Below are 21,958 nucleotides of genomic sequence, written 5' to 3'. Positions count from 1 at the left end.
TAGAAAACATATCAGAAGGTTTCAAAACTGGAGCTTATCATACCATATCATAACATAGGATGCATGGAAGAAAATCAAATTTGAATAAAGCTTTAAAAAAATATTTAAAATACAAAAAAATTAAAATAAAATTGTTGTAGGAATTAAAAAATCAACTACAAAGAGAGTCAAACACATTTGAGCAATCAAACTATAATATTAAGTAAATATAATTATGGAATCATTATAACATGAATAAATATGCACAATAACCAAATAATATATGGCACCTATAATAAAGACAACCATGATTACAATTTACAAAAGCATCCTTATTACATGTCAAAGAGGTTTAAGATTAAATTATTTAAAAAATAAAAATAATGAATACACTAATGCCATGAAAAAATTGTAAATGAAGCATCAAAATCAGATATTTACTTTCATTCCAATAAAAAAATATTTACTTCAATAGTATAACAAGTTTGAGTAAGTATTAGAAATTTAAAAGGTTTTAGTAAGGTCCAGAGTTACCGGAAGCGCCTAGGTAAAAGGGGAAGCGCGAAACGTCGCGCTTCCGAAGCATGAGGGGAAGTGTCCCCCTTTTTTTGGGAAGCGCACCTCCCTTTTATGGGAAGCGCGCTTCCCCCATGCTTCCCCATTTTTTCTATTTTTTTCGCTTCCCCCTCGCTTCCGGTTCGCTTCCTAGGTCGCTTCCGAGACGGTTCAGAATTTTCTTCTAAGTAGTCCCACTCTTCCCCGCTTCCTAAATTTTTGAAAGTGCCTCGCTTCCCGCTCCCGCTTCCTCGACTGGTAACTCTGGTAAGGTCTGCGTATTAGAAAGAGAGTTTTTTTTTAATGTTTTTGATTGATTTCTTTAACTAATCACAATAAATGCAAAAATGAAATAATGGGTCTTCTCCTTTGGTAACTGTGTTCTTTCTTATCTTCCTCTCTTGTGTTCGGTCCTACATATTCTTGCTAATAAATTGAGCTGGTAATTCTTTTTCTTGTTCAATGATGGACATGTCTCCAAACACAAGAGGCAGGTTGAAATTTTTTGAAGAGCTATGGAAGGGTCTATTCTTGGAACCATAGTTGACTCTTCAAACTGCCAAACGGTATCTCCCATGTGGTGATTGGGTGCTCTTGACAGTTGCCTTCTTCGCGTCCATGTTGCCTCCATCCTCATCATCTTATCCACATCTGCAGCACCAATAACGTGTCTTTTAGTTCCTGTATTTACAATGCTGCATTTGCAATCCGAAGACGGCTTTGGAAGTGTTCTCCTTTCCTAAAACTTCTCCCTCCTAGTGTTGCATTTTGATCTAACTTGAACCTATCCTTCCATCTCTCCCTTCTTTTATTGGCAGACAATTTTATTGAATCTTTCTTCCAACTGTCTCCCATCATAACAAGATTTAGGTTATTCACTAATGTGTTGAAGCTACGAAAAGATACTTCTAGAAATTGTGGTCATTGAGTTTACCACATTTCTATCACCATCAAGATCCTTGAGGTGCCTAAAGATCATTAGATATTGTAAGAAATTAAGAATCACCTTTGATGCATCCTTGGGATGCGTTTATGTAACCTCTCCTGATTCATTGAAAGTCCATCATATATTTATTCTTGCTGCATAGCTTTCATCCTTCAGTGATGTTCGTCTTCTTTGTGTGTGTGTGTGTGGCGGCGGCGGGGGGGGGGGGTGGTGGTGGTGGTGGTGGTTGGGTTCATGACAAGAAAAAACTGAAAAGATTATGTTAAATCTGTGTTACTAGGACACTTTTCATTGTTTTATCTCCAAGAACATGTGGGGTGATAATGTAGTGTTAAGCTTGTAATTTGGAAAAGGGTATATAGTTTCCATGTTAAAAAATATCATACATTGGAAAATGACATTATTCTTAGGTCTCTTGTGTTATATTAGAATACTTGTTAATTTAAGAAAGCACAGTTGTTTTTGTCTAACGTGAGGATTGTTAGGTTTCCTGCAGTTTCAGAATAGTGAAGGCAGGTGCATTATTTTAAGCAAAAGTATTCTTTATGAACAGTTGATCTTTGTTGGTAGCTTTCATCTTGTCAACTTTCATGCCTGTTATTCCAGGTCGCCATATTTTAATGTTTAGAGTTTGGGTGGCTGCTAGTCAGACAAAACCAAACCATGCAATTCTTGCTCAAAACCTGCTGCCACTTGTATTCGGTTGGCAGGAACTATGAGCTCATGTACGATACTCTGGTCGACACATATCTTAGTTTCTGCCACAGCTGTTGATCCCAGATTAAGTGGCCTTTACACTGCCCCATATTTTGCAATTTTTTCGATTCTAGGAATGAAATATAAAGTTATCCAATAAGCATAAATTATTTTAGTGTTCTTAGTTATAATGTCCTATGTAGTCAAAAGCCCCGACTAGTCCACATTGTCGGTCTAGGCATAAGTAAAACGCCTAGGCTTTGCAATTCCTAGGTGGGCACCTTAAAAGTACAAATTTTGCCGACTAGGCATTGACTAAGGCGCCTAGTATGTGACTAAGCTGCCCATGCATAGGCACAAGGGCATTTTAACCATTTATTATTCTTATATATTCTGTTATTTTTTTGTATATATATTGTGTTTGTGATTCGTTTTGTGAAATGATGAAAACATGCTTAGTTATATATATATATGTGTGTGTGTGTGTGTGTGTGTGTGTGTGTGTGTGTGTGTGTGTGTGTGTGTGTGTGTTACTTTGCTTTTGGGATTTTTTCTGTAAAACATTGAAATCATGCACAATTAATTTTAATGGATTATGTTTTTTATATATGTGTCTGTTACTTTGTTTCTTATGTATATATGTGTTATTGTGCTTCTGTGAAAGGCTGAAAGCATATTTTGTTGATTATACTGAATATGTTGTGAATAATTGAATATATATATATATATGTGTGTGTGTGTACAATTATGTATATGTATATTATGGTTATGTATATTAATATATGAAAGCATGTGTAATTTTGTACTTGTGTAATGGAAACATCTTATTAGTAAAAGAATTAAACATATTTTTATGTATATTTTGTATACTTTTTTATATTTTAATTGGGGTACCGACTAGTCCTGCCTAGTCCTTGACTAATCTTTTTAGGAGTCTACTGACTAGGTGCCTAGCGCTTTTGACTACATAGATAATGTCAACTTGTAGCTGTAAATGGTGGAATGTCAGGTGAGCTTAATATAGCATACTTAAAGTTTAAAGCTTATTGATTCATATCTTGTCATGCTCTTATGTAAGTTCTGTTCTGCTTTTCTTTTATCTTAACTGTGAAATTTATTTAAGCAATGGAAGCATGTGTTGCAACAATTAATGTGTGTGTGTGTGTGTGTGTGTGTGTGTGTGTGTGTGTGTGTGTGTGTGTGTGTGTGATGTTTCAGTTGTTCAGGACTCCAGAGTCGAGACCTTGATTGTGATCCTGTTGTTTGTACAGAGCAGCAGCATGTTGAAACAAATATAAATGCAACAATTGCTGGAATATCCATCATTTTTTTCTTCCATGATGAGAGACAAAACAGGTCTAGTGACCTGAAGAGCCGTGGGGAAAGTATGTATATCAACAAGCATTCTGTTGTCAAATCTGAGCACCCTGAGCAGCAGTATACTTTGCCAGATCAAGCTGATTGTTTTCATGGATTTGTGCATTATCTAGAAGCCAGGCTTCACGGAGTTACTGTTACTTTCCAGGTAATAATTGCAGACAATTTTAGATGTGAGTATAATTTATGTACTTTTTCATTTCTTTGTTCGTTGAACTGATGTTAATGTCTGGCAAAGGCAACAGATTTCCCCCCAAGAAGTGAAGCTTGAAGCAGTACTGAAGCAGATCACTGTTGATGATTGCTTTAATTTTAGAGATGGAGCTACAAATTTGAACTCATCAGTTAATGGGAATGAACTGTTTGGAGAGGTGAATTCTGTTGATTCTTTGCAGGCAGAAGTTCATGGTGCTCTTCCGCCATTCCCTTTTTCATTCGAAGATCCTAATATGTTCAAGAGTGTGAGTCAGTTAAATATTGAGGATGGGGACTTGGAGGTGGAGCCTGTGAATGCTAATGTGCAAGGAGATTTTCGCAAACCTATTTCAAAGGCCAAGTGTATCAAGGTGAACATCTTGAGAACTGACATTTTCTCCGAGCAACTAATTTCAGTGATATCTAGACATGCTAATGACAAACCAAAAACGTCAACCTCATTCTGTGTTAAGCTTCCACCAATCATGTTGTGGGTTAACCTAAATACTGTCAATATGCTGTTGGATCTGTGCAATTCAGTTGGTAAAACTGCTATGTCAAGTGTTGTGTCTGGAAGTTCAGACACCTTGACTTGTGTTCCACAGGTTCACAAAGAGTTTGATCAAACAGGTGGAGGTATGGTAAATCCTACAGAGACAAATCTGCAAGGGAGTGTTGTTCTTTCGGACACAAGAATAATTCTGTGCTTCCCCGTTCAGGGATGTGGGGATTCTAGAAGTTTGTACATCCATAATAATTTCATTGTTCTTAACCTGTGTCCATCTGTCAGGACAAATCTAGTTGGAGACACTTTTCATGCGCACAGTGGATGTTCAAGGGGTAGTCTCACTTGCACGCCTTCCTCTTCTATTCTTTTGAACACTGGTAACTTAAGTATTTATCTAATTTCTTCACCTGATAAAGATGCTTCGAAGGGCGACTCATGTGTCTCTAGTAAACCATCATTTTCTGCAAAAGAGATTTTCTCATCCGTCACAGGAACTTGTGATGAATGTGCTGGTATTTTTATGATCTGGAAAGCTGGTCCTGTCGCAGACATGCATGTAGTAAAGAGTGCATGGGATGCGGCTACTTCAAGAAATTTCTGTAGGAGCAAAGATTCTGGGAGAAAATGTGAATTTGCATCTGTAGCAACTATCAATGATCAAGCAGGTGTGAGTTCCCAATTACGGCAGGAATTGATTTCTAGTTCTGCTTTTACCTTCCACGTCCATTTTACTCGAGCTTCAGTTAGTCTTGGGCACACTGAATATGCATTGCTAGTGCATCTAATAAGCCAAGTGCTGGATGTTTTCTCTAGTGATGGCCCAGTGCAAAATGATGTAAATGTAGATGAGAACCTTTCGAAAGAGAAACCACAATCCCATGATATAAAGCTTTCCCACTCATTATTCCTTTTGGAATGCGATGTGCTAGACATTTCAATCAAATTGGAGGAGGCATTAGATGTCAATAGATCAATCCAGACGGAACTCCCAGGTTCTTGGGCTAGTGTACGTCTGACTGTTGCGAAGTTTGAATTGCTTTCTGGGACAAATATAGGTGGAATGCCAAGCTCGAGCATTCTTTGGGTAAGCCATGGTGAAGGTGAGCTGTGGGGTTCCATTGTTAAGATAGCTGGAGAAGTCTCAGGTGCATGTGAGGATCTTATGCTGCTCTGTACCAGGAACTCTGCCATGAGACGGGGTGATGGATGTGGCACCAATGCTTTGTCATCTGGCTTTGCTGGTACTTCAGTCATTCATCTCAGTTATCCCAATATGTTGCAAACAGCAACATCGGTAACTGTCAAATGCGGGACCCTAGTTGCTCCAGGTGGCCGTTTGGATTGGTTGGCAGCTATATCGTCCTTCTTTTGTTTGCCTGCTAGTGATGGTGCATGTGCTTCTGACATTGATAGACAAAATGGTTGCTCTCAGAAGGAAGAGGGTTATCAGTCCTTTTTTCTGGAACTTTTGGATGTTGGTCTGAGTTACGAGCCTTATCAGAATGGCTTTAAGGTCCGCAATGATGAGTTCAAATATGAATCTCTGGATTCTAAATCCACAGAAAAACTTGGGGAGCAAGGTGTGGCATGTCTTTTGGCTGCAACTTCATTGTATGTTTCTAATAGAACTTCTGGTAATTCAGCCTCTAATGATTATACAATTGGAATTCAAGATATAGGCCTCCTTCTTTGTGAGTTGCCTGCTTTGAGGAGTTTGGTGGACTATGATGTAGGGCATCTCCATACTAATGGTTATGTTAAAATAGCTGGGGAGACCCTGATGGAAGTGATTCTGAAGATTGATTCTAAAGATGCCACATGGGAACTAAGTTGCTCAGGTTGTCATGTCAAAATCAATACATGCCATGACACAACAGCTGGTCTCATTTGCTTGGCTGCCCAACTTCAGCAGCTTTTTGCTCCTGATATAACAGAGTCTGTGATGCACTTGCAGACTAGATGGAATAGTGTCATGCAAGCCAATGTTGAAGGCAGTGAGACAAAAATACTTGATGGAAATGTTGCTACATCTCCTCTTTCTGAGCAGGCTAATAGTACAACCCAAGATAATAACTCCGTGGCACCTGGACTAATGGATGAGATATTAGATGATGTTTTTCATGAGGGAGCATCTCGGGCTTTTCATCCATCTGAAACCCTGGGCAATCGTTCTTATGTTTCACCTGATGAAGTTCTTCAAGAAAAGGGATACTTTCTAAATGTAACTACATCTACAAGTAGTGATGTTTTTCTCCTAAATGCCTCAAATAAGTTACTGCATCATTCTGAACCAGGAAATGTTGATGAATCATCTCCCAATTGCTTGCCTGAATTTATAGATGATTACTATTTACTAGATGCAAAACTTCCTGCACAGGGTCCTAGTGGTTATCGTAAATACAGTGAAGCAGGTCTTTCATCTAGAACCATTGTTTCAGCGTGTGGAGATGTGGACAGTGGGAGGAGTGGATGGTATAAAGATGGCTCATTTTGCATCGTAGAGAATCATATCCCAAATATAAACCATTCTTCAGGATATGCAAAATCGAGGGTTAGTAGTGAAAATTCAAGCTCTAATGGTTCTGCTTCACCCAGTGGAGAGTTGAAGAGAAAAGGACGGATTATTCTTGAAAACGTCAATGCTACATGGGCAATGTTTGCAGGATCTGATTGGTCCAGCTCTAAGAGGTACCGTTCACATGTTTCAAAGGTAGGTGGACGTGACACTACCAAATGCTTAGAACTGTCATTGTTGGGGATGAACATTGAATATGATATTTTTCCCGATGGAGGACTGCATGTATCTAAGCTTTCAGTGTCTGTCCAGGAGGTTCATGTATATGATAGCAGCAAAGATGCACCATGGAAAATGGTAAGCATTTGTCCTAATGGAACCATTATTTTCTTTGGATCTTTTAATTTTTAATAGATTGATTTTTCATTGCAATAGGTCAAACTGAAATTCATAAATTTGTCTGTTTTGTGTGTTGAAGGTGCTAGGATATTATCATTCAAAATTTCACCCTAGAGAAAGTCATGCAAAAGCAGTAAATTTGATTTTAGAATCTGTTAAGCCAGATCCTCTGATCCCTCTTGAAGAATACAGGTCATCTCTCTCTCTCGCCCCTTCATTTCTAGCTTTTGTAGGTAATCTGCATCTGATTTGCCATTGTGACTGATGTGACTTGAATGAATGTTATTATATGTTACATTGCCATAATCTTCTTAAAGAATAGTGTATGGTCTCTCTTTGTTTTTTCTGACTGCTAAGCATATAACCTTGGCACAACATATGGTAGTGGTTGAACTGTTGTACACTTACAAAATTTATCTTTCTTCTACACATGCATGAGAAGAGCTGCCTTAGCAATATCTAGACCATGCTTGCATTACCTTTTTCTGGAGAAATTGTTAGAGATGGCTTTTATTTTTTGCTTAACTGCTCCTATTGTTTTTTCTTCCATTAGAAACAAAGAATGTTAAAGTGAAAGGTTTGATTGGTTTGTTTGTATAAGGTTAAGCCAACAACTATAAATGTGGAAATCTTTCTTCTAGAGGACAACATCGAAAACTGTAACCCTTGGATATTGATAATGTATGAGTTTTCCCACATGTCCTTTAGGAATGAAAAGGAACCGTTCAATAACCTTTTCTTCTGCTTAGAGAAAAAGTATTTTTCCTGATGAACTTGGTAATCCTGTTATCTTTTTTCCCTCTTAACACATTTGATGAAATATTACTTCTGTTTGCTGTATTTGTGGTTTACTTAATGCAAAATTTCCCTTTTTTCAGAAAAAAGACACATTTTGATGAAAGAAAAACAATGTACTATTTGGAAGTTACAACTGCTTCTATGGTGTTAAGCTGTTAACCTGCCATGAGTTTGCTAAATCTTTCTAATTCTAAACACAAGATTTATGACTATGCTGTGTTGCTTTTAGGAAATCTCCCTTGATTCATCCTGCTTCTCCATTACCCTGAAGGCTTTTGTACTAGTTGTGCAGGAACCCAAATAGTTTTTAACTAATGAAAAATTGAAACAATTTTGATCATTTACGTCTGGAATTGTTTCTAGTCTTGGAAAAACTAAATTGGTTGGTTCTGGTGTTTTGCAGGATGAGATTGTCACTGCTTCCTTTGCTGTTACATCTTCATCAAAGTCAACTTGATTTCTTGGTTTCTTTCTTTTCACATCGGCAACCTTCCAGTGACCGAATTTCATCTATTCCCAATGACCTGGGCAGGCCTTCTACATTTGCCACTAGTGTTAGCGAACTTAGTGTTGTTGAGGAGGCATTGCTTCCCTTTTTCCAGGTAAACTTTTGCTTTCTGTATTTTGCTTTGTTGAGTTTAATTTCTGTGTCGTTACCCATAAACTTTGGCACAATCAACTTGGCTTTTGATGTATTGATATCCGTCAAGGTCTCCTTTGGTTTAAATTCATCAATCTCTATATTCGTCATATGATGTACCTTTGGGTCTTTCCTTTATAACTAATTTTACTTCATAATTTCATATCATGTCTTTCCTATCTTTTTACTTCTTCAGATTACTGGATGTGTTGCAGCTTCGTAAACTGTTGGAGAGAAGTGTCCAGAATTTTGTTGAATTAGTTATTAAAGTTGCATTTTTTTTCACTCCTTCAGTGCTAGATCCTAGTCTCCATATTAAGCTTCTTTCCTTTTTTTCCCTCTTTCAGAAATGCGACATTTGTCCAAGTATTCTACGTGTAGATTACATCCCTCAACATGTTGATTTGGCAGCACTTGGTGGGGGAAACTATGTGGAGCTTCTTAATCTGGTCCCTTGGAAGGTCAGGCTGTTCTTTACATTTTACCTTTTTGCATAATTGTTGCATTGTTTCAGAGACCATGGTTGTCAATGTTTAACTACATATTAAGACATCTTATGAGAACACATGGTTGAAGGGTGTGGTTGTTGCATGGTAAAAGAAAGAGGCAACTTATTTAGAGGAGTTTAGATAGTTCTATACAATTTTGAAGTTTTTTCTATTCTGCATGTATTCTATTATTTTTTTGAGATTTCTTTTCGGTTCTCCATTGTTTTAAAACAAACTCGGTTTTCTCTGGTTCTGGAGAGGATAGTCTGGTTTATTATGCCGAGGATGGCAATTGAATCCTGAAGAACAGGGAAACAGGATTCTTGAAGCTCACCCTGTTTAATTGGGATAAGGCTTGATGGTGATGAATCTCTTATTCATTAACCCTGTCTTTATTCTCAACTATCATTATAGTTGGCTTATTTGCATTACATTAGGTAGGGTCATTGGTTTTGAATCCCGTCTGCATTTGTACTTCATCTTGTCTAGTAGAGAAGAGAAAATGAAAAAAAAATCCTTTCTTGTAAAATAAAATGAACACAAAGTGGTGGCACACATGAAAATGCATAGGACTGAAGTCTTTTGGCCATAAGATTCGTTTTTAAATAATCTTTTGGTGAATTTTGGGTTGTTTTGTATTGCACTTTGCTTGAATTTCTTATAGGCAAGTCATTGCGTAAGTAATATCTTGTAACCAAAGTTACAGGAATCCCACTTCCTAGGTAATCCTATTCGAAAGCAGAAAGCCATCTTTTTCTCAAATGAGCAGGAAGTGGTCAGGAAGCTTAATGCCCATTGTGAAAAATCTCGATTAGTATTGAAGAATGTAATTCCAGAGATTTAAGGAATTGGGATTCTTGACGCATTATTCTATGTTTTTTCAGTTTGGATAATACCTTGATATATAAAGTGAACTTACTATTCATAAATGTCATTCTTGTCTAAACTATTGCATTTATTGTTTTTGAATGTCATGTTTATTTTCCTTATTTTAAGTGAGTTAGATGCTATGTCACACGGACTCGGCTAGGGGGTCGACGCACCCGCGTCGACACGCCCCGACACGGGTGCGGCTTCGGACATGGTCAACCAAGTGTCAGACTTGGTCAATGCACCGGGGCCGAGTCCGTCCACATTTTGGACTCGGACAACTTTGATCGAGTCTATTTTCGTCCATTTTTTAGGGCAAAAAACTAAAAAAAATCGATCTTTTTTGTATATTTTTAAAAAAATATATATATAGCCGAGTCTTATTATTGTTATATATATATATAGCCGTGTCCCCTAATGGGCACAACTTTGACAGAGTCTTATTATTGTTATATATATATTTTTAAATATATATACATATATATATAGGCGTGTCCCCGTGTCCAAAATTTTTGAAATTGCGCCGCACCCACACCCACACCCGCACCCGCACCCGCACCCATGTGACATAGGTTAGATGTCTTAAAATAACTTATAGATTATGATATATTTGTTAAATAGTTTTTCATTTTCTGTACATTTTTAAATGGTTCTCCTTGTCACTTGCCACCCGCTTCCCAATTCTCCAACCCTAAATTTTAAAATTTCTGCTTCCTGTTTCTGTCCCGGTACTGTTTCTCATTCTAGTAACCGTGCTTGTAACCCAATGTACTCGTGGCAGCTTTGGTACTCCAGGGTGCTTCTGCTGAGAATAAAAAAGTTTGTTGGTGTTATTATATTAGGGATGCAAACGGGTCAGATCCGGAACAGCTAAAAACATGGGGGAGTCAGATCCGAAACAGCCAAAATTGCAAAATCTCCATCCTGGATCTGACCCATTTGCTTCCCTATATGATATATCTAGGCATGTCTTCAATGAATATTTACCTTTTATGATCACTGAGGTCCTTAAGAGCGAGTCTGATACTTTTCTCTTGTTCTTTTTTTAGTAGTTTTGTCACTCACCTTCTGTTGTGTCCATTCAGAGTTATAGTCACAGAAATTCATAGACCACCCATACACCCTTTGTAGACCAGGTAATAGAAGGCAATCAATCATTTGAATGTATAGATTTTGCACTACATGCAGGATTGTTATTCTACTCGTGTTTCTGTCTCTCCATCTAAATCTCTTTCCTATATTTTCTCCTAAGTGTTGAGCTTTTTTGGCCCTAATATATTCCTATATTGAGTCCCCAAACCTGCAAAGAGGCTGCAAATCAATTGGAATGGCGGCATGCAATGACGAGAATTCCTCTGTGTTTGATAGGACACATGCATCATGCATGGGATTGTGTACCTCTTCCTCCTGGAAAAACTATTGTTGGATGGTTCAATTGATTACTATAAAGAAAAAATGGTAGCTAAGGGGTATAATTAGCATTTTTAAATAGATTATGCTGAGGCTTTTGCTCTAGTTGTGCATACGAATACTATTCGTACTATTTTGTAGTTGCCTCTATGAAGAAGTGGCATCTATCTCACCTTGATGTCAAAAATGCCTTCTTGAATGCCAATTTAAAAAGTATGTATGCATCTTTCTTTAGGTACTTTAGATCCTATTAGATGAGTTTGTAGGCTTGGTCGAGCTCTCTCTAGTCTCAAATAAATACCTAGAGCTTGAATTGAGAAATTTGGTATAGTTGTACTCGGTTTTCAGCAAAGCTCATCTGTTGACTACATTTGTATGTTCTACATGGAGAGTCTGCACTACAATTTTAGTACTATTCCATTGATTGAGCAGAAACTTGGAAAGCTACTTGTAATGAAGAATTTAGGTTTATGTCGTGCAGGTATGCTGGGCATGACACAGGAATTTCAAAAGTAGGTATACATATGCATTTTTTTGAAGAAAAATACGTATGTATGCAAGGCTAAGTCACAGGGACTCGGCAAACTGGGTGCCGCACCCGCATCGACGCGACGCGGGTGCGGCACCCGGTGCAGTCAAAGGGATCCTGGGTGCGGTCAACGCACCCAGGGTCATTTGTGTCCATTTTTTGAACAAAAAAATGCTCCCAAGTTTGTCGGCGAACAGGGTGCCCGCAGGAGGGTCGAGGGAGAAGGAAAAGAGAGAAGAAGACTCAGGGAATGGGGGTTTACCTGAGAAGGCCGCTGAAGTATCCGGCGAACAGGGTGCCCCGTGGGAGGGGGGTCGACTGTCGAAAAAACATCGTGAGAGAGAGGGAGAAATGAGCGGTGGGGCGAGCAGGGGGGGGGGGGGGTAGGCTATCGATCCGGTGATTGAGGGAGCTCGAGAGGGAGGGAAACCAAAGGGGAGGAGAGGGTAACAGAGAGAGGGAGAGGGACGAGCACAGGGGGGGTAGGCTATCGATCGGCACTTCGGCGAGCTGTCGGCCGACGGCTGGAGGTCGGACGGGAGGAGAGACCAGGGCAGGCGGCGAAGTTGGGGAGAGTTTTCTTGAATGAGAAAACCCTAACCCCTCTATTGCTTTATAAAAGCACGGGGGTGGGTACCCGACCCGGGTCCAACCCATTTTTTTTAAATCCTGGGTTTTACAGGGGTAGGGTTTTCCAAAACATTACGATCACCTGGATTTATTTTTTCTTTCAAATTAATCTGATGGTTTGATTAGAGAATGTGGGAGATAAAAGAATTCATAAAAAATATGATGGGGGTAAGTTAACTGTTAAAACATAATATATATATATATATATATATATATATATATATATATATATATATATATATATATATATTTGCAGCACCCCCGCACCCAAGTTTTTTGAAAGTGCCGCACCCCCGCACTCGCACCCGCACCCATGAGAGAGAGAGAGAGAGAGAGAGAGAGAGAGAGAGAGAGAGAGAGAGAGAGAGAGAGAGAGAGAGAGAGAGAGAGAGAGAGAGAGAGATGAAAATGACCTTTTATGAACTTTAAAAATGGATATAAATGATTCCAGATAAGGGGTAATTATTCCACATAACATGTAACTGGTTGAGTTTGGATAAGGTTTGATTTGAAATTGGTTTAACCCATACCTTGAAGTACCAATGCTATTTGCCATGCCAACATGTGTACATTACCCTTCCACAAGTACCCATGCAACCTAGATTTAGGGATGTTTTGGTACTTTCTTGGTCTGAAGTTGCTTATTCACAACATATTTATTTGTTGCAACAATATAAAGCTGCTGATTTGGTATCTCGAGCTGGACTTGCTGATGGTAAGAAAAGGGTGGGTACACCACTTGAAGTGAATGTTAAATTGTGACTGACTAATGGTGAACCCGTTGCAAAATCCTATTGCTTATAGGCAATTGGTTGGAAGTTTGATCTACTTGACTATTTGCAGACCAGATATTGTCTTTGTTATTCATTTGGTGAGCTTTTTTTAGAGCTCCTGTATCAATGATGTGGTATCTGTCTTGCACATTATTCGACCTCTTTGAGTTTCTATGAAATATGTCTTCATCATCTATATTAGAGTTGAAGCCTATTTTGATTCAAACTTGTAGGATCTTATATAGATAGAAGACCTATTATTTGATTTTGCATTTTTTCTCTTGAATACCTTGATATCTTGGAAAAGTAAGAAGCAACAACGAGTAGAATTGTCTACTGTTGAGGAAGAGTTTAGAGCTATGGGTCAAACTGTTGTTTTGATTTGTGTGGTTTCAAAGACTTTTGACTGATATGGGGTTTATCAGTTTGGGATCTGCTCTCATGTATTGTGACAACAAGAATGCTTTGCAAAATGCAAAAAATCTAGAATTTCATGAGACCAAAATATATTGAGACCGATTTCCACCATGTTTCCCAAGGGTGCTTAGTTGAGACAATTTATCTCACATCTACAAAACAAATGGCAGATTTGTTTACCATGTCTCATCCTTTTGCACACTTCTTTTTTCTTCTCTCCAAAATCTGAAATCTTCCTGTTAGTGCACCTTGAGTTTGAGGTGTGGTGTGAAAGTATATGCATATGTGCTTGCTTATATGTACATATGTATAGTATGTGTTCAGGGATCTATTTGTCCTTTTACTTTTTGTACAGATGTATTATCGTTCTTTTTTTGACCTCTTTTCAGGCCCATGATACTATTCCTATGGATCTTCTTGCCATTCTTTGTGATATGTATAATTTATTCAAGGGCTCATGGCTTTATATGTAAGTTTGAAGCTTCAAATGACATATATGGTTTTCACACATTGTTTCTCTCTCTCTCTCTCTCTCTCTCTCTCTCTCGAGTCTCCTTTAATCCCTACAGTTTGTAAGAGGATCAATACCTAGGAGCAGAGGAAAAGCATGACTACCAAGAGAAAATAGTGAGAGAATGATGAATGATGTATGATTGGATGTCCTGTTGGTCATATTGTTTAACATTTTCTATCATTTATGCAGCACTAGTTTTAAGACATGAATTAGGGGGAATATTTTGTTTTTTTTTTAAAGAAAAATAATTCATTCAAGAGCATATGTTGGGCGAGAGTACATAATATAGAAGAGTTTCAGGTGACGAGGAGTCACCCTGTAGCAGAGACAAAAGACTACCCTGAATCATGCCCTCATACAAAGAAAGGAATCCTGAAAAGACAATAAAATGAGAGAGTTGAAGTCGCCTCCAACACACTAGCCAAAACCCCTGCCTGTCACGGCTACCCAAGCCATGAAAATTCTACATTGAAAACTTCGTAATTCACTTGCTATATACGTCCAACCCCAGCAATCCCTTAAAATCAACGTGCCTTGGCCATCTCCTTGTGCAGCAGAGAATGCTTCAATTTCATTTCCTCCACAATCTTAGCCTCGGATGATGCAGCCAGCTTCAGTTTGATTGCCTTCAAAATCTCTCTTAGTGTTTTCCCCGCATCAAACGGATGAGGATGAGTATCAGGATCCGGCATATGAATTTGGGCATCATTGGGGAAATGTCTTGTTAATATATGCTTGGTGCGTTCTTCTTTAGTTGTTGATTCTTAATACATTTTCACTTTTTACTAAGAAAAAGAGAATGAAATGACAAAAAATTAAAAAGTAGTTATTTGTTACATTTCCTTTGAATCTATGATAGATAAGAAAGATTAACCTTGATAAGCATCCCACTAATATACAGTTAAGTTTCCTTTTGTGCTTGTTCAGTAGTCTTTGTTGGACCATGTCTAGCACAGTAGCTTTGGTGCACGTATTGGTTGTATGGGTTGAGCAATATGATGGTGATTTGGTATTAAAATTAGAAAAAGAATTGAGAAAAGGTGCACAAAAATGCAAGTACCAGACAAAACTTCACCTCCAATATTACCTTTAACTTGTGAGGTGGTTTTATCTATGGCATGGGATCCAGCTTGTAAGATGTAGGACTTGGATTGATCACACGTGTATATTATCAGCCCCATGGATGATGGCTCATGTGAAGGAGGATCCTACCATGCTAGTTTGGCTCACCTGTGCTCAATGGGGGTTGATTAGGTTTTGTGTTGGGATTGGGTCAATTACTTGAATGGGATTGGGTCATATGTACATGGGAGACATTAGCCTAAGTAGGGAAGGCCATAATTGTCATTGTATGTGAGCTATGGAGATTGGAGAACTCTTTTGGATCATCCATGTGTTGAATCTAAGAAGACTCTTGAGTCTCTTTGGCCTCTATCTAGTCTTTAGAGATATGATTAGCTCTAGTTAGGCTAGAAGCTAAAGATTGGCTCATATCCTAGCTAGTCACCCTAGTGTTTGGGATTTTCACCCTTCACCCTCACTTTCCCATCTCTTCCTCTCCATTTTCCCTACCTAAGGAAGGTTTGGTATCATTTGGTGTTGGAGCAAATCAGATACATTGTCAATAAAAAATTGAACAAGGAGATCTAGATGGCACTCAGAGTTTCTTCCATTCGACGTCGATTACCGCAAGATCAACCTCTTGATCGGCTAGATTGAGCTTCAATTCAACAGTTGGATTCAAGATCTGGTTCAGATTCATCAAAATTCATAGAAATCAAAGCTAGAAGAATCATATTAGACAAAATTCAAAGAGATCCACTGGTTAGAAGTAAAGATCAGATGAAATACCTTTATTTTATATGAAATTCATGTTGAATTTGGTGTTTGATCATTGATTCGACCAATCAGAAATATGTTGAAATTGAAATTCGACTGAATTGAAGTGATTTTTAGTAGATCTGGTGATTTGAAACAAATTGGGTGGAGAATTGAAGTTGTAGAAGTGAATTCAGGCCATATCTAAAATTTTCCAATGAGAATCTTGACTGCATTGATTGATCTGAGTAAATTAGATTGCTCTCTTGCCTTTACAATGTCAGATCGAGCTTTTGTATCATAGATCTATTAGATCTCATCTCTGGTAGTGTGTGACCACCAAAATTCTGTCCATCCATCACCGGAATCTGGTAGGAAGGTGATTGGAAAGTGAGTTAGTAATTCTGTTTACAGCAGAACATTGCAGAAAAACGTTTGAAATATTGTCTTATTGGGAATTGGTTGTGTATCCTTTGAGCTGAGATTTGGAGGGTAGATTTTATAGATTGTGTGATTGAATTTAAAATTTTGTGTTGCTCAAATCGAAACAGCGGATGAGTGCCAGAAGCTCCTTCAAGTGGGGCTAAGTTCAAATTCAGAATTTCTGATACTGTACTGCTTGACAGAAACAATGAGTTTGAAAAATCAGTTTGAGGGGGAAATCAGTACAGTAAAATTCTTTAAAATTCTCTGTTGATTGCTGCATTTATATAGAAGGTGATAAAATCTTATTTGAAATGAATTAGAATTGTGAAGCTACAGAAATGTTATTTTTTCTGATACCTGTCCTGTGAAAGATGTTCTGTTCAGCTGAACACAATCCTAAAAAACCTGAACTTTCAACCTTGTAAACTCCTAATCGGTGCCACAGAAAACCTTAAAAAATTACATAAATTTAGTCCTGTGTGTGTATTTTCAAACGCCAGTAGTAGTACTGCCATTGGAATTCTGGTTTGAGAGATCCAATTGTTTTTCAGAAGTCTATTTTCAGTAATTGTTACAAACTGCACTCTGTTCCTATCTGACAGCTTGTGGTGCATAGTTAATTTTGACTGTGTAGATTGTTCAAATTGGCCTGAACTTTTGTTGAGATTTACTTTACATCTCATTGAAGGTGACTGAGGTGGTAGACACTAGTAGAGTTCGGGAAAAAATAATTCCAGAAGCGTAAAGAAATCACAACAGAATTTCTTGGCAGAAACTTCGTCTAAGTATTCTTCCATACTTTATCTGCCAAAATAGTGAGTTGGAAATTCCCATTAATCAAATCCACAATATTTGAGTTGGATTCACAATTGTGTAACATGATTTATAAATTGAGTATTTGGAGATCTAATGTAGAATATGAAAAAATCAAGGCTCTTGAAGATAAGATTTGGGTTCTTTATGGCATGTGAGCTATGGAGTCTATACATAGGCCCATGGACACTCATTTGTGTCATCTATTTGTTCAATCTAAGAAGACTCTTGAGTCTCTTTGGCCTCTCTCTAATCCTTGGAGAAAGGATTGGCTCTAGTTAGGCAAGTAGCTGGAGATTGGCTCATATACTATCTAATCATTCTAGTGTTTGGGATTTCCACTCTTCACCCTCACTTTCCCACCTCTTCCTCTCCATTTTCCCTACCTAAGAAAGGTTGTATCAGTGTATAAGTTGTTTGACCATCATAAAGACAAGGACATTTGTAAAATGTTCTGTGTTTGCTTTATCTGAAGCTTGAGGATGCCTATTCCATGACCAAGATATTTGTCATAATATTTTCAGTTTCTATCTAACCTTGGTGTTTGACTTTTGGTACTGAATTTTTTGTCCAGGGAATTGAGTTACAGCTCAAACATGTCCATGCTGCTGGGGTTTATGGGTGGAACAGCGTTTTTGAAACAATAATTGGGGAATGGTTGGAAGATATTTCCCATAACCAGGTTTGTTAGCTTCAATGATTCCAGAAAATATGAAAGATGAAATTTTTGTTCATTTGTATTTTTGTTGTTGTCGCTTCCTCTTATGTGGACAAATACTTTGTTACTCAGGTTCGTGAGTTACTTAAAGGGCTGGTTCCATTTCGGTCCTTGTGTTCTGTCAGCTCTGGAGCTGCTCAGCTGATTTCCTTGCCAGTGAAGAACTACAAGGACCATAGGCTGCTCAAGGGTCTACAAAGAGGTAAAACTCAACAGGCATATTCTGTTCATATATATTGTGCCAATCTGATAGTCAGAAAGCTTGCCTGCTCCAGATAAGGATACTTATCTTCCATCTTTTGCCTTTAGGCGATTGGGTTCCAAAATACTGATTGAAAGATGTGCATTTCTTCATAATTCTTGATTGACCTTTTTGAGTGTTGGAAACTCATAGTTACCATGACAGAAAATAATACCAAGTTGAGGACGAATTAAACAACACCTTAAAGGCTTATCACATGTGATCAGTCCGTGCAATTTGAAGTTCCTGTGACTGACTATATTTTAGGTTTCAACATGTGTAAAATGCATCATGTCATCCACATGTTTCTTTCTGTGAAGTTGCTCTTTGATTTTGAACAGGTGTTGTTTAAAATAAAGCAAGGAAAGTTCCTTCTAGCCTGTAAATGCGTTATTCATGTGTTTGAAGTTCCCCTAGATTACACCTCTTTCACCCGGTTCCTGACCTTAGTTCATGTTCAACTTGAACCTCGACCTATCTGGGTCACTGGGATCACAAGCTTGTTTGAGTCTAACCTTTCATTTGGTGTCTTTTCTTGGCTTTTCTATGCTGTTTGGATGTGTGAGTTTTCCCCTGGGTCGTTTTCTCAGATCATGGTGTTGTAACTTATTGAATCTAATTTATCATTTCCTTGATGCAAATTCAAGTTACAACTTTTGATCGTACCAATCTGCAACCTGTGGCCCAACTTTTCTAGTGTACACCGTCAAATTTCATTCAAATGATCCCTTACCCCAGTGTCTTAAGTTTCATCTTCACTTGCTACTTGTGGAAATCTACTATTGTGATGACTATGGTGCACTTGTTAGGATCTTCCATAGAAGGCATTCTTGGTTTCTTCTTTGTCAGGTGCTTAGTTTTATTGCAGTAAATCAGCAGCGTCACTTTGTTATGTTTGTACCATAGTCACCCATCTTGGTGATATTTTAAAATTTCATTTTTAATGGTTTTTTCTTGCCAGCCAATTACAATGTTAAAAATATTTTAAAAAATTGTGAGAAAATAAATACTGAGTTAGTATAGATTTTTAATCATGATATTAACACTATTTATAGGCAAAATCCTACCGCCATTTAGTTCATTGTGCACTTCCAAAAAAACATTTTTCGAAAAGATAAAAATTCAAAAAGATATTCATAATTTTTCTAAAAAAGAAATGACCCACCCCCACACAATTTCACTCGGTTTGCTTCAAAAACCAAATCAAATTGATGAAGGTTGTGGGAATTATGATTTTTGTTGGGTTGAATATTTTTTTTCAAAAAATAAGCAAAATAAAGGATTCAAAAAGTGTACGAAAATAACTTATTATATATTGTATATTGATGATTGTCCAGAAATCTAGGACAATTATGTCTGTTTATGGTGGATTTAGAAAAAAAAAACCAATCAAGTACCGTGGTTCTTGATAGGGGCTATTTTTTTAATATGGGCATGCTTCACATTTCCAGAATTGTTTAAAGTTTGACCTTTTTCAAAAAGGTATGAGGGCATTTAGCAAATAAGAGAGTGAGAGAGAGAGTTTCTTTATTTTATATATATATATATATTTTATTTTGTATCTTTGCTTAGGAAACTACTTTTTTGGTAAAAATACTTAAGAAAAACCCTAGCTGAGAAATCATTGAGAATGATACTGGTGAGTATGGTTTGTACCCCCTGGCTAAATTGGAAAATTCCCTTTTGCTGAGATCCATGACTGATAACAGCGATTATGTTTTTCTCCTCATGCTGGCTTGATATTAAAGCGTCTAGGTGTTTGTTTAGGTTTCTGATAGGCTTTTTTTTTCCAAATCCCTAGGTGCAATTGCATTTCTTAGGAGTATATCACTTGAAGCTGTTGCTCTAGGTGTACACTTAGCAGGAGGAGCCCATGATGTGCTTCTTCAAACGGAGTGTATTCTTCAAAATACTCCACCTTCATTACATTTGACATCTAGAGATAGAGGAGATGCTGCCGTGCGAGTGAATCAGCCAAATAATGCACAAGAGGGAGTACAGCAAGTAATCATTCTCTTTTTTGTTTTCTGGCTGCCATGATTAATTGAAAGTCTCTTTCTGCAAGAAATTTATGTACGTTATTTGTATATTCCTCATTGCTTGAAGCCAATGTGGTACGTCCAACTTGTCATTTTGTCATTCTGGCTTGAGTTCAGCTTGTGCCAAGTGATGGTTTTCATTCTTCTACAAATTGTTGACAGGCATACAAAACCCTTGCTCATGGCTTTGGGAAGACCGCTTCTGCATTAGTTGGAAATCCCTTGAAGTCATACCAGCGCGGCGCGAGTGCTGGATCAGCTCTGGCAAGTGCTGCCAAGTCCGCTCCTGCTGCTGCAGTGGCTCCTGCTACCGCAGCTGTTGGTGCAATACATTATGCTCTACTTGGTGTGAGGAACAGGTCAGCTTCTTTCTGAATGCTTTAGATACTTTGAGTTCGTTTTGGTCCTTAATAAATTGTTCTTGGGTTCAGCCTCGATCCAGAGCGCAAGAAAGAATCTATGGAGAAGTATTCTGGTTCACATCCCAAGACAACGGTATCGTGGTCTTACCTTTGTAACTTTGTCTATATCTTTTGTTTTTATTTGTGGGTTAAAATGTCTGTGGGTCCATGTCCTCCAGTATATTGGTATTTATACTATTTGACATGTTTCTTCGTCTTGGATTGTTTATGAGCAGAGGTAGAAATGGTGGATAATATGCATCTTGTGGCTGGTAACTTGTACCATGTAAGTCTACTGTCCCGACTTAAAATGTAGGTTCTTATGTGTTCTCTTGTTTTCCTTTTCATATTCAGTTTGGTGGATGCAGATGTACAGTCTCAACAATTCTTTGCTTGAAGAATAGGATGTCATGTCATCCTAAGTGTAAATATGGGTGGTAGATTGAGAAGGCTACCCCATTGTAGTGGCCCTACTGACAGCCTTATTCCTGTTTGGATCTGTGGCTGTCCTCTGCTAAGCCTGTATAATGCGTATACCCATTCTTTTCATTGTACGTATGATTCTACAACCGTGTGAAGTAAAATTGAGTTATGTCCGCAATGTCAGCGTGCTGCTGCAAGCGAAAACACACTTGTAACCAAAGCATGAACCTGTTGTGCTGTCGATTGGTCTTCTGGATAGCTGGAAAAATAAAAAAAGGAAGAAATATTTTATCAGAGTAGTGTTTTTCAGCTTCTTTTGTCAAAGAATTTCATTATAATGGCTATTTCTTGTGGTATCAGTGTATATATGTCATCCTTTTCTCTTCAGCTGTCTGAGTTTTTCTGCTCCTCTTTCTTTGTTCTGAAAATGACCAAATTTGACGTTTTACCAAATGCCTCAAATTTTGAAATTTGCCCAATGTCCAATTTTGCAGGTTCTAGACTTTTTTAGGACTTTTTTACTCTTAGCACGAGTGGATCTCTTGATTTTTGTATATTATGTCGCAACCCTCCCTGAACTCATTAAATTTTACTAAAAGTGATTTTTGCAAAAATCATGAATTTTACACAATATATGATGCAAAAATGATTATTTTAATCCAACAAAGTAAATTCACATAATGATGCGCATATCTTCAATGACTTACAACTCCCATTTTTGTAACTTTCATGCGGAATTATGAATTGTGCAACACTTTAAAAAATCCTTTTTTTGTGAATTTTGTTAAGAGTTTCGCGTTGGTGGTTGCAAAAGTCTATTTTTGATGTTGAATTTATGAA

General features: G+C 37.8%; 1 protein-coding gene across 1 annotated transcript in view; it reads left to right on the top strand.

Moving 5' to 3' along the window:
* ATG2 (autophagy 2) overlaps nt 1–21,412 on the top strand; it is a 31,584-nt gene extending 10,172 nt beyond the window's left edge. The window contains exons 4-15 of the mRNA XM_089996850.1: nt 3,448–3,701; nt 3,799–7,128; nt 7,250–7,362; nt 8,372–8,570; nt 8,956–9,069; nt 17,871–17,978; nt 18,087–18,216; nt 20,057–20,259; nt 20,457–20,653; nt 20,726–20,789; nt 20,932–20,981; nt 21,064–21,412. Coding sequence (XP_089852976.1) covers nt 3,448–3,701; nt 3,799–7,128; nt 7,250–7,362; nt 8,372–8,570; nt 8,956–9,069; nt 17,871–17,978; nt 18,087–18,216; nt 20,057–20,259; nt 20,457–20,653; nt 20,726–20,789; nt 20,932–20,937 — 4,718 coding nt within the window. The 3' untranslated portion in view covers nt 20,938–20,981; nt 21,064–21,412. The remainder of the gene's footprint in view (nt 1–3,447; nt 3,702–3,798; nt 7,129–7,249; nt 7,363–8,371; nt 8,571–8,955; nt 9,070–17,870; nt 17,979–18,086; nt 18,217–20,056; nt 20,260–20,456; nt 20,654–20,725; nt 20,790–20,931; nt 20,982–21,063) is intronic.
* Nucleotides 21,413–21,958: the final 546 nt, after the last annotated feature.

Source organism: Nuphar pumila, chromosome 2 (genome assembly GCF_984573655.1).
Source record: "Nuphar pumila chromosome 2, dmNupPumi1.hap1.1, whole genome shotgun sequence".
NCBI classification, from domain to species: domain Eukaryota; kingdom Viridiplantae; phylum Streptophyta; class Magnoliopsida; order Nymphaeales; family Nymphaeaceae; genus Nuphar; species Nuphar pumila.
This window is presented reverse-complemented; position numbering and strand designations above follow the sequence as displayed.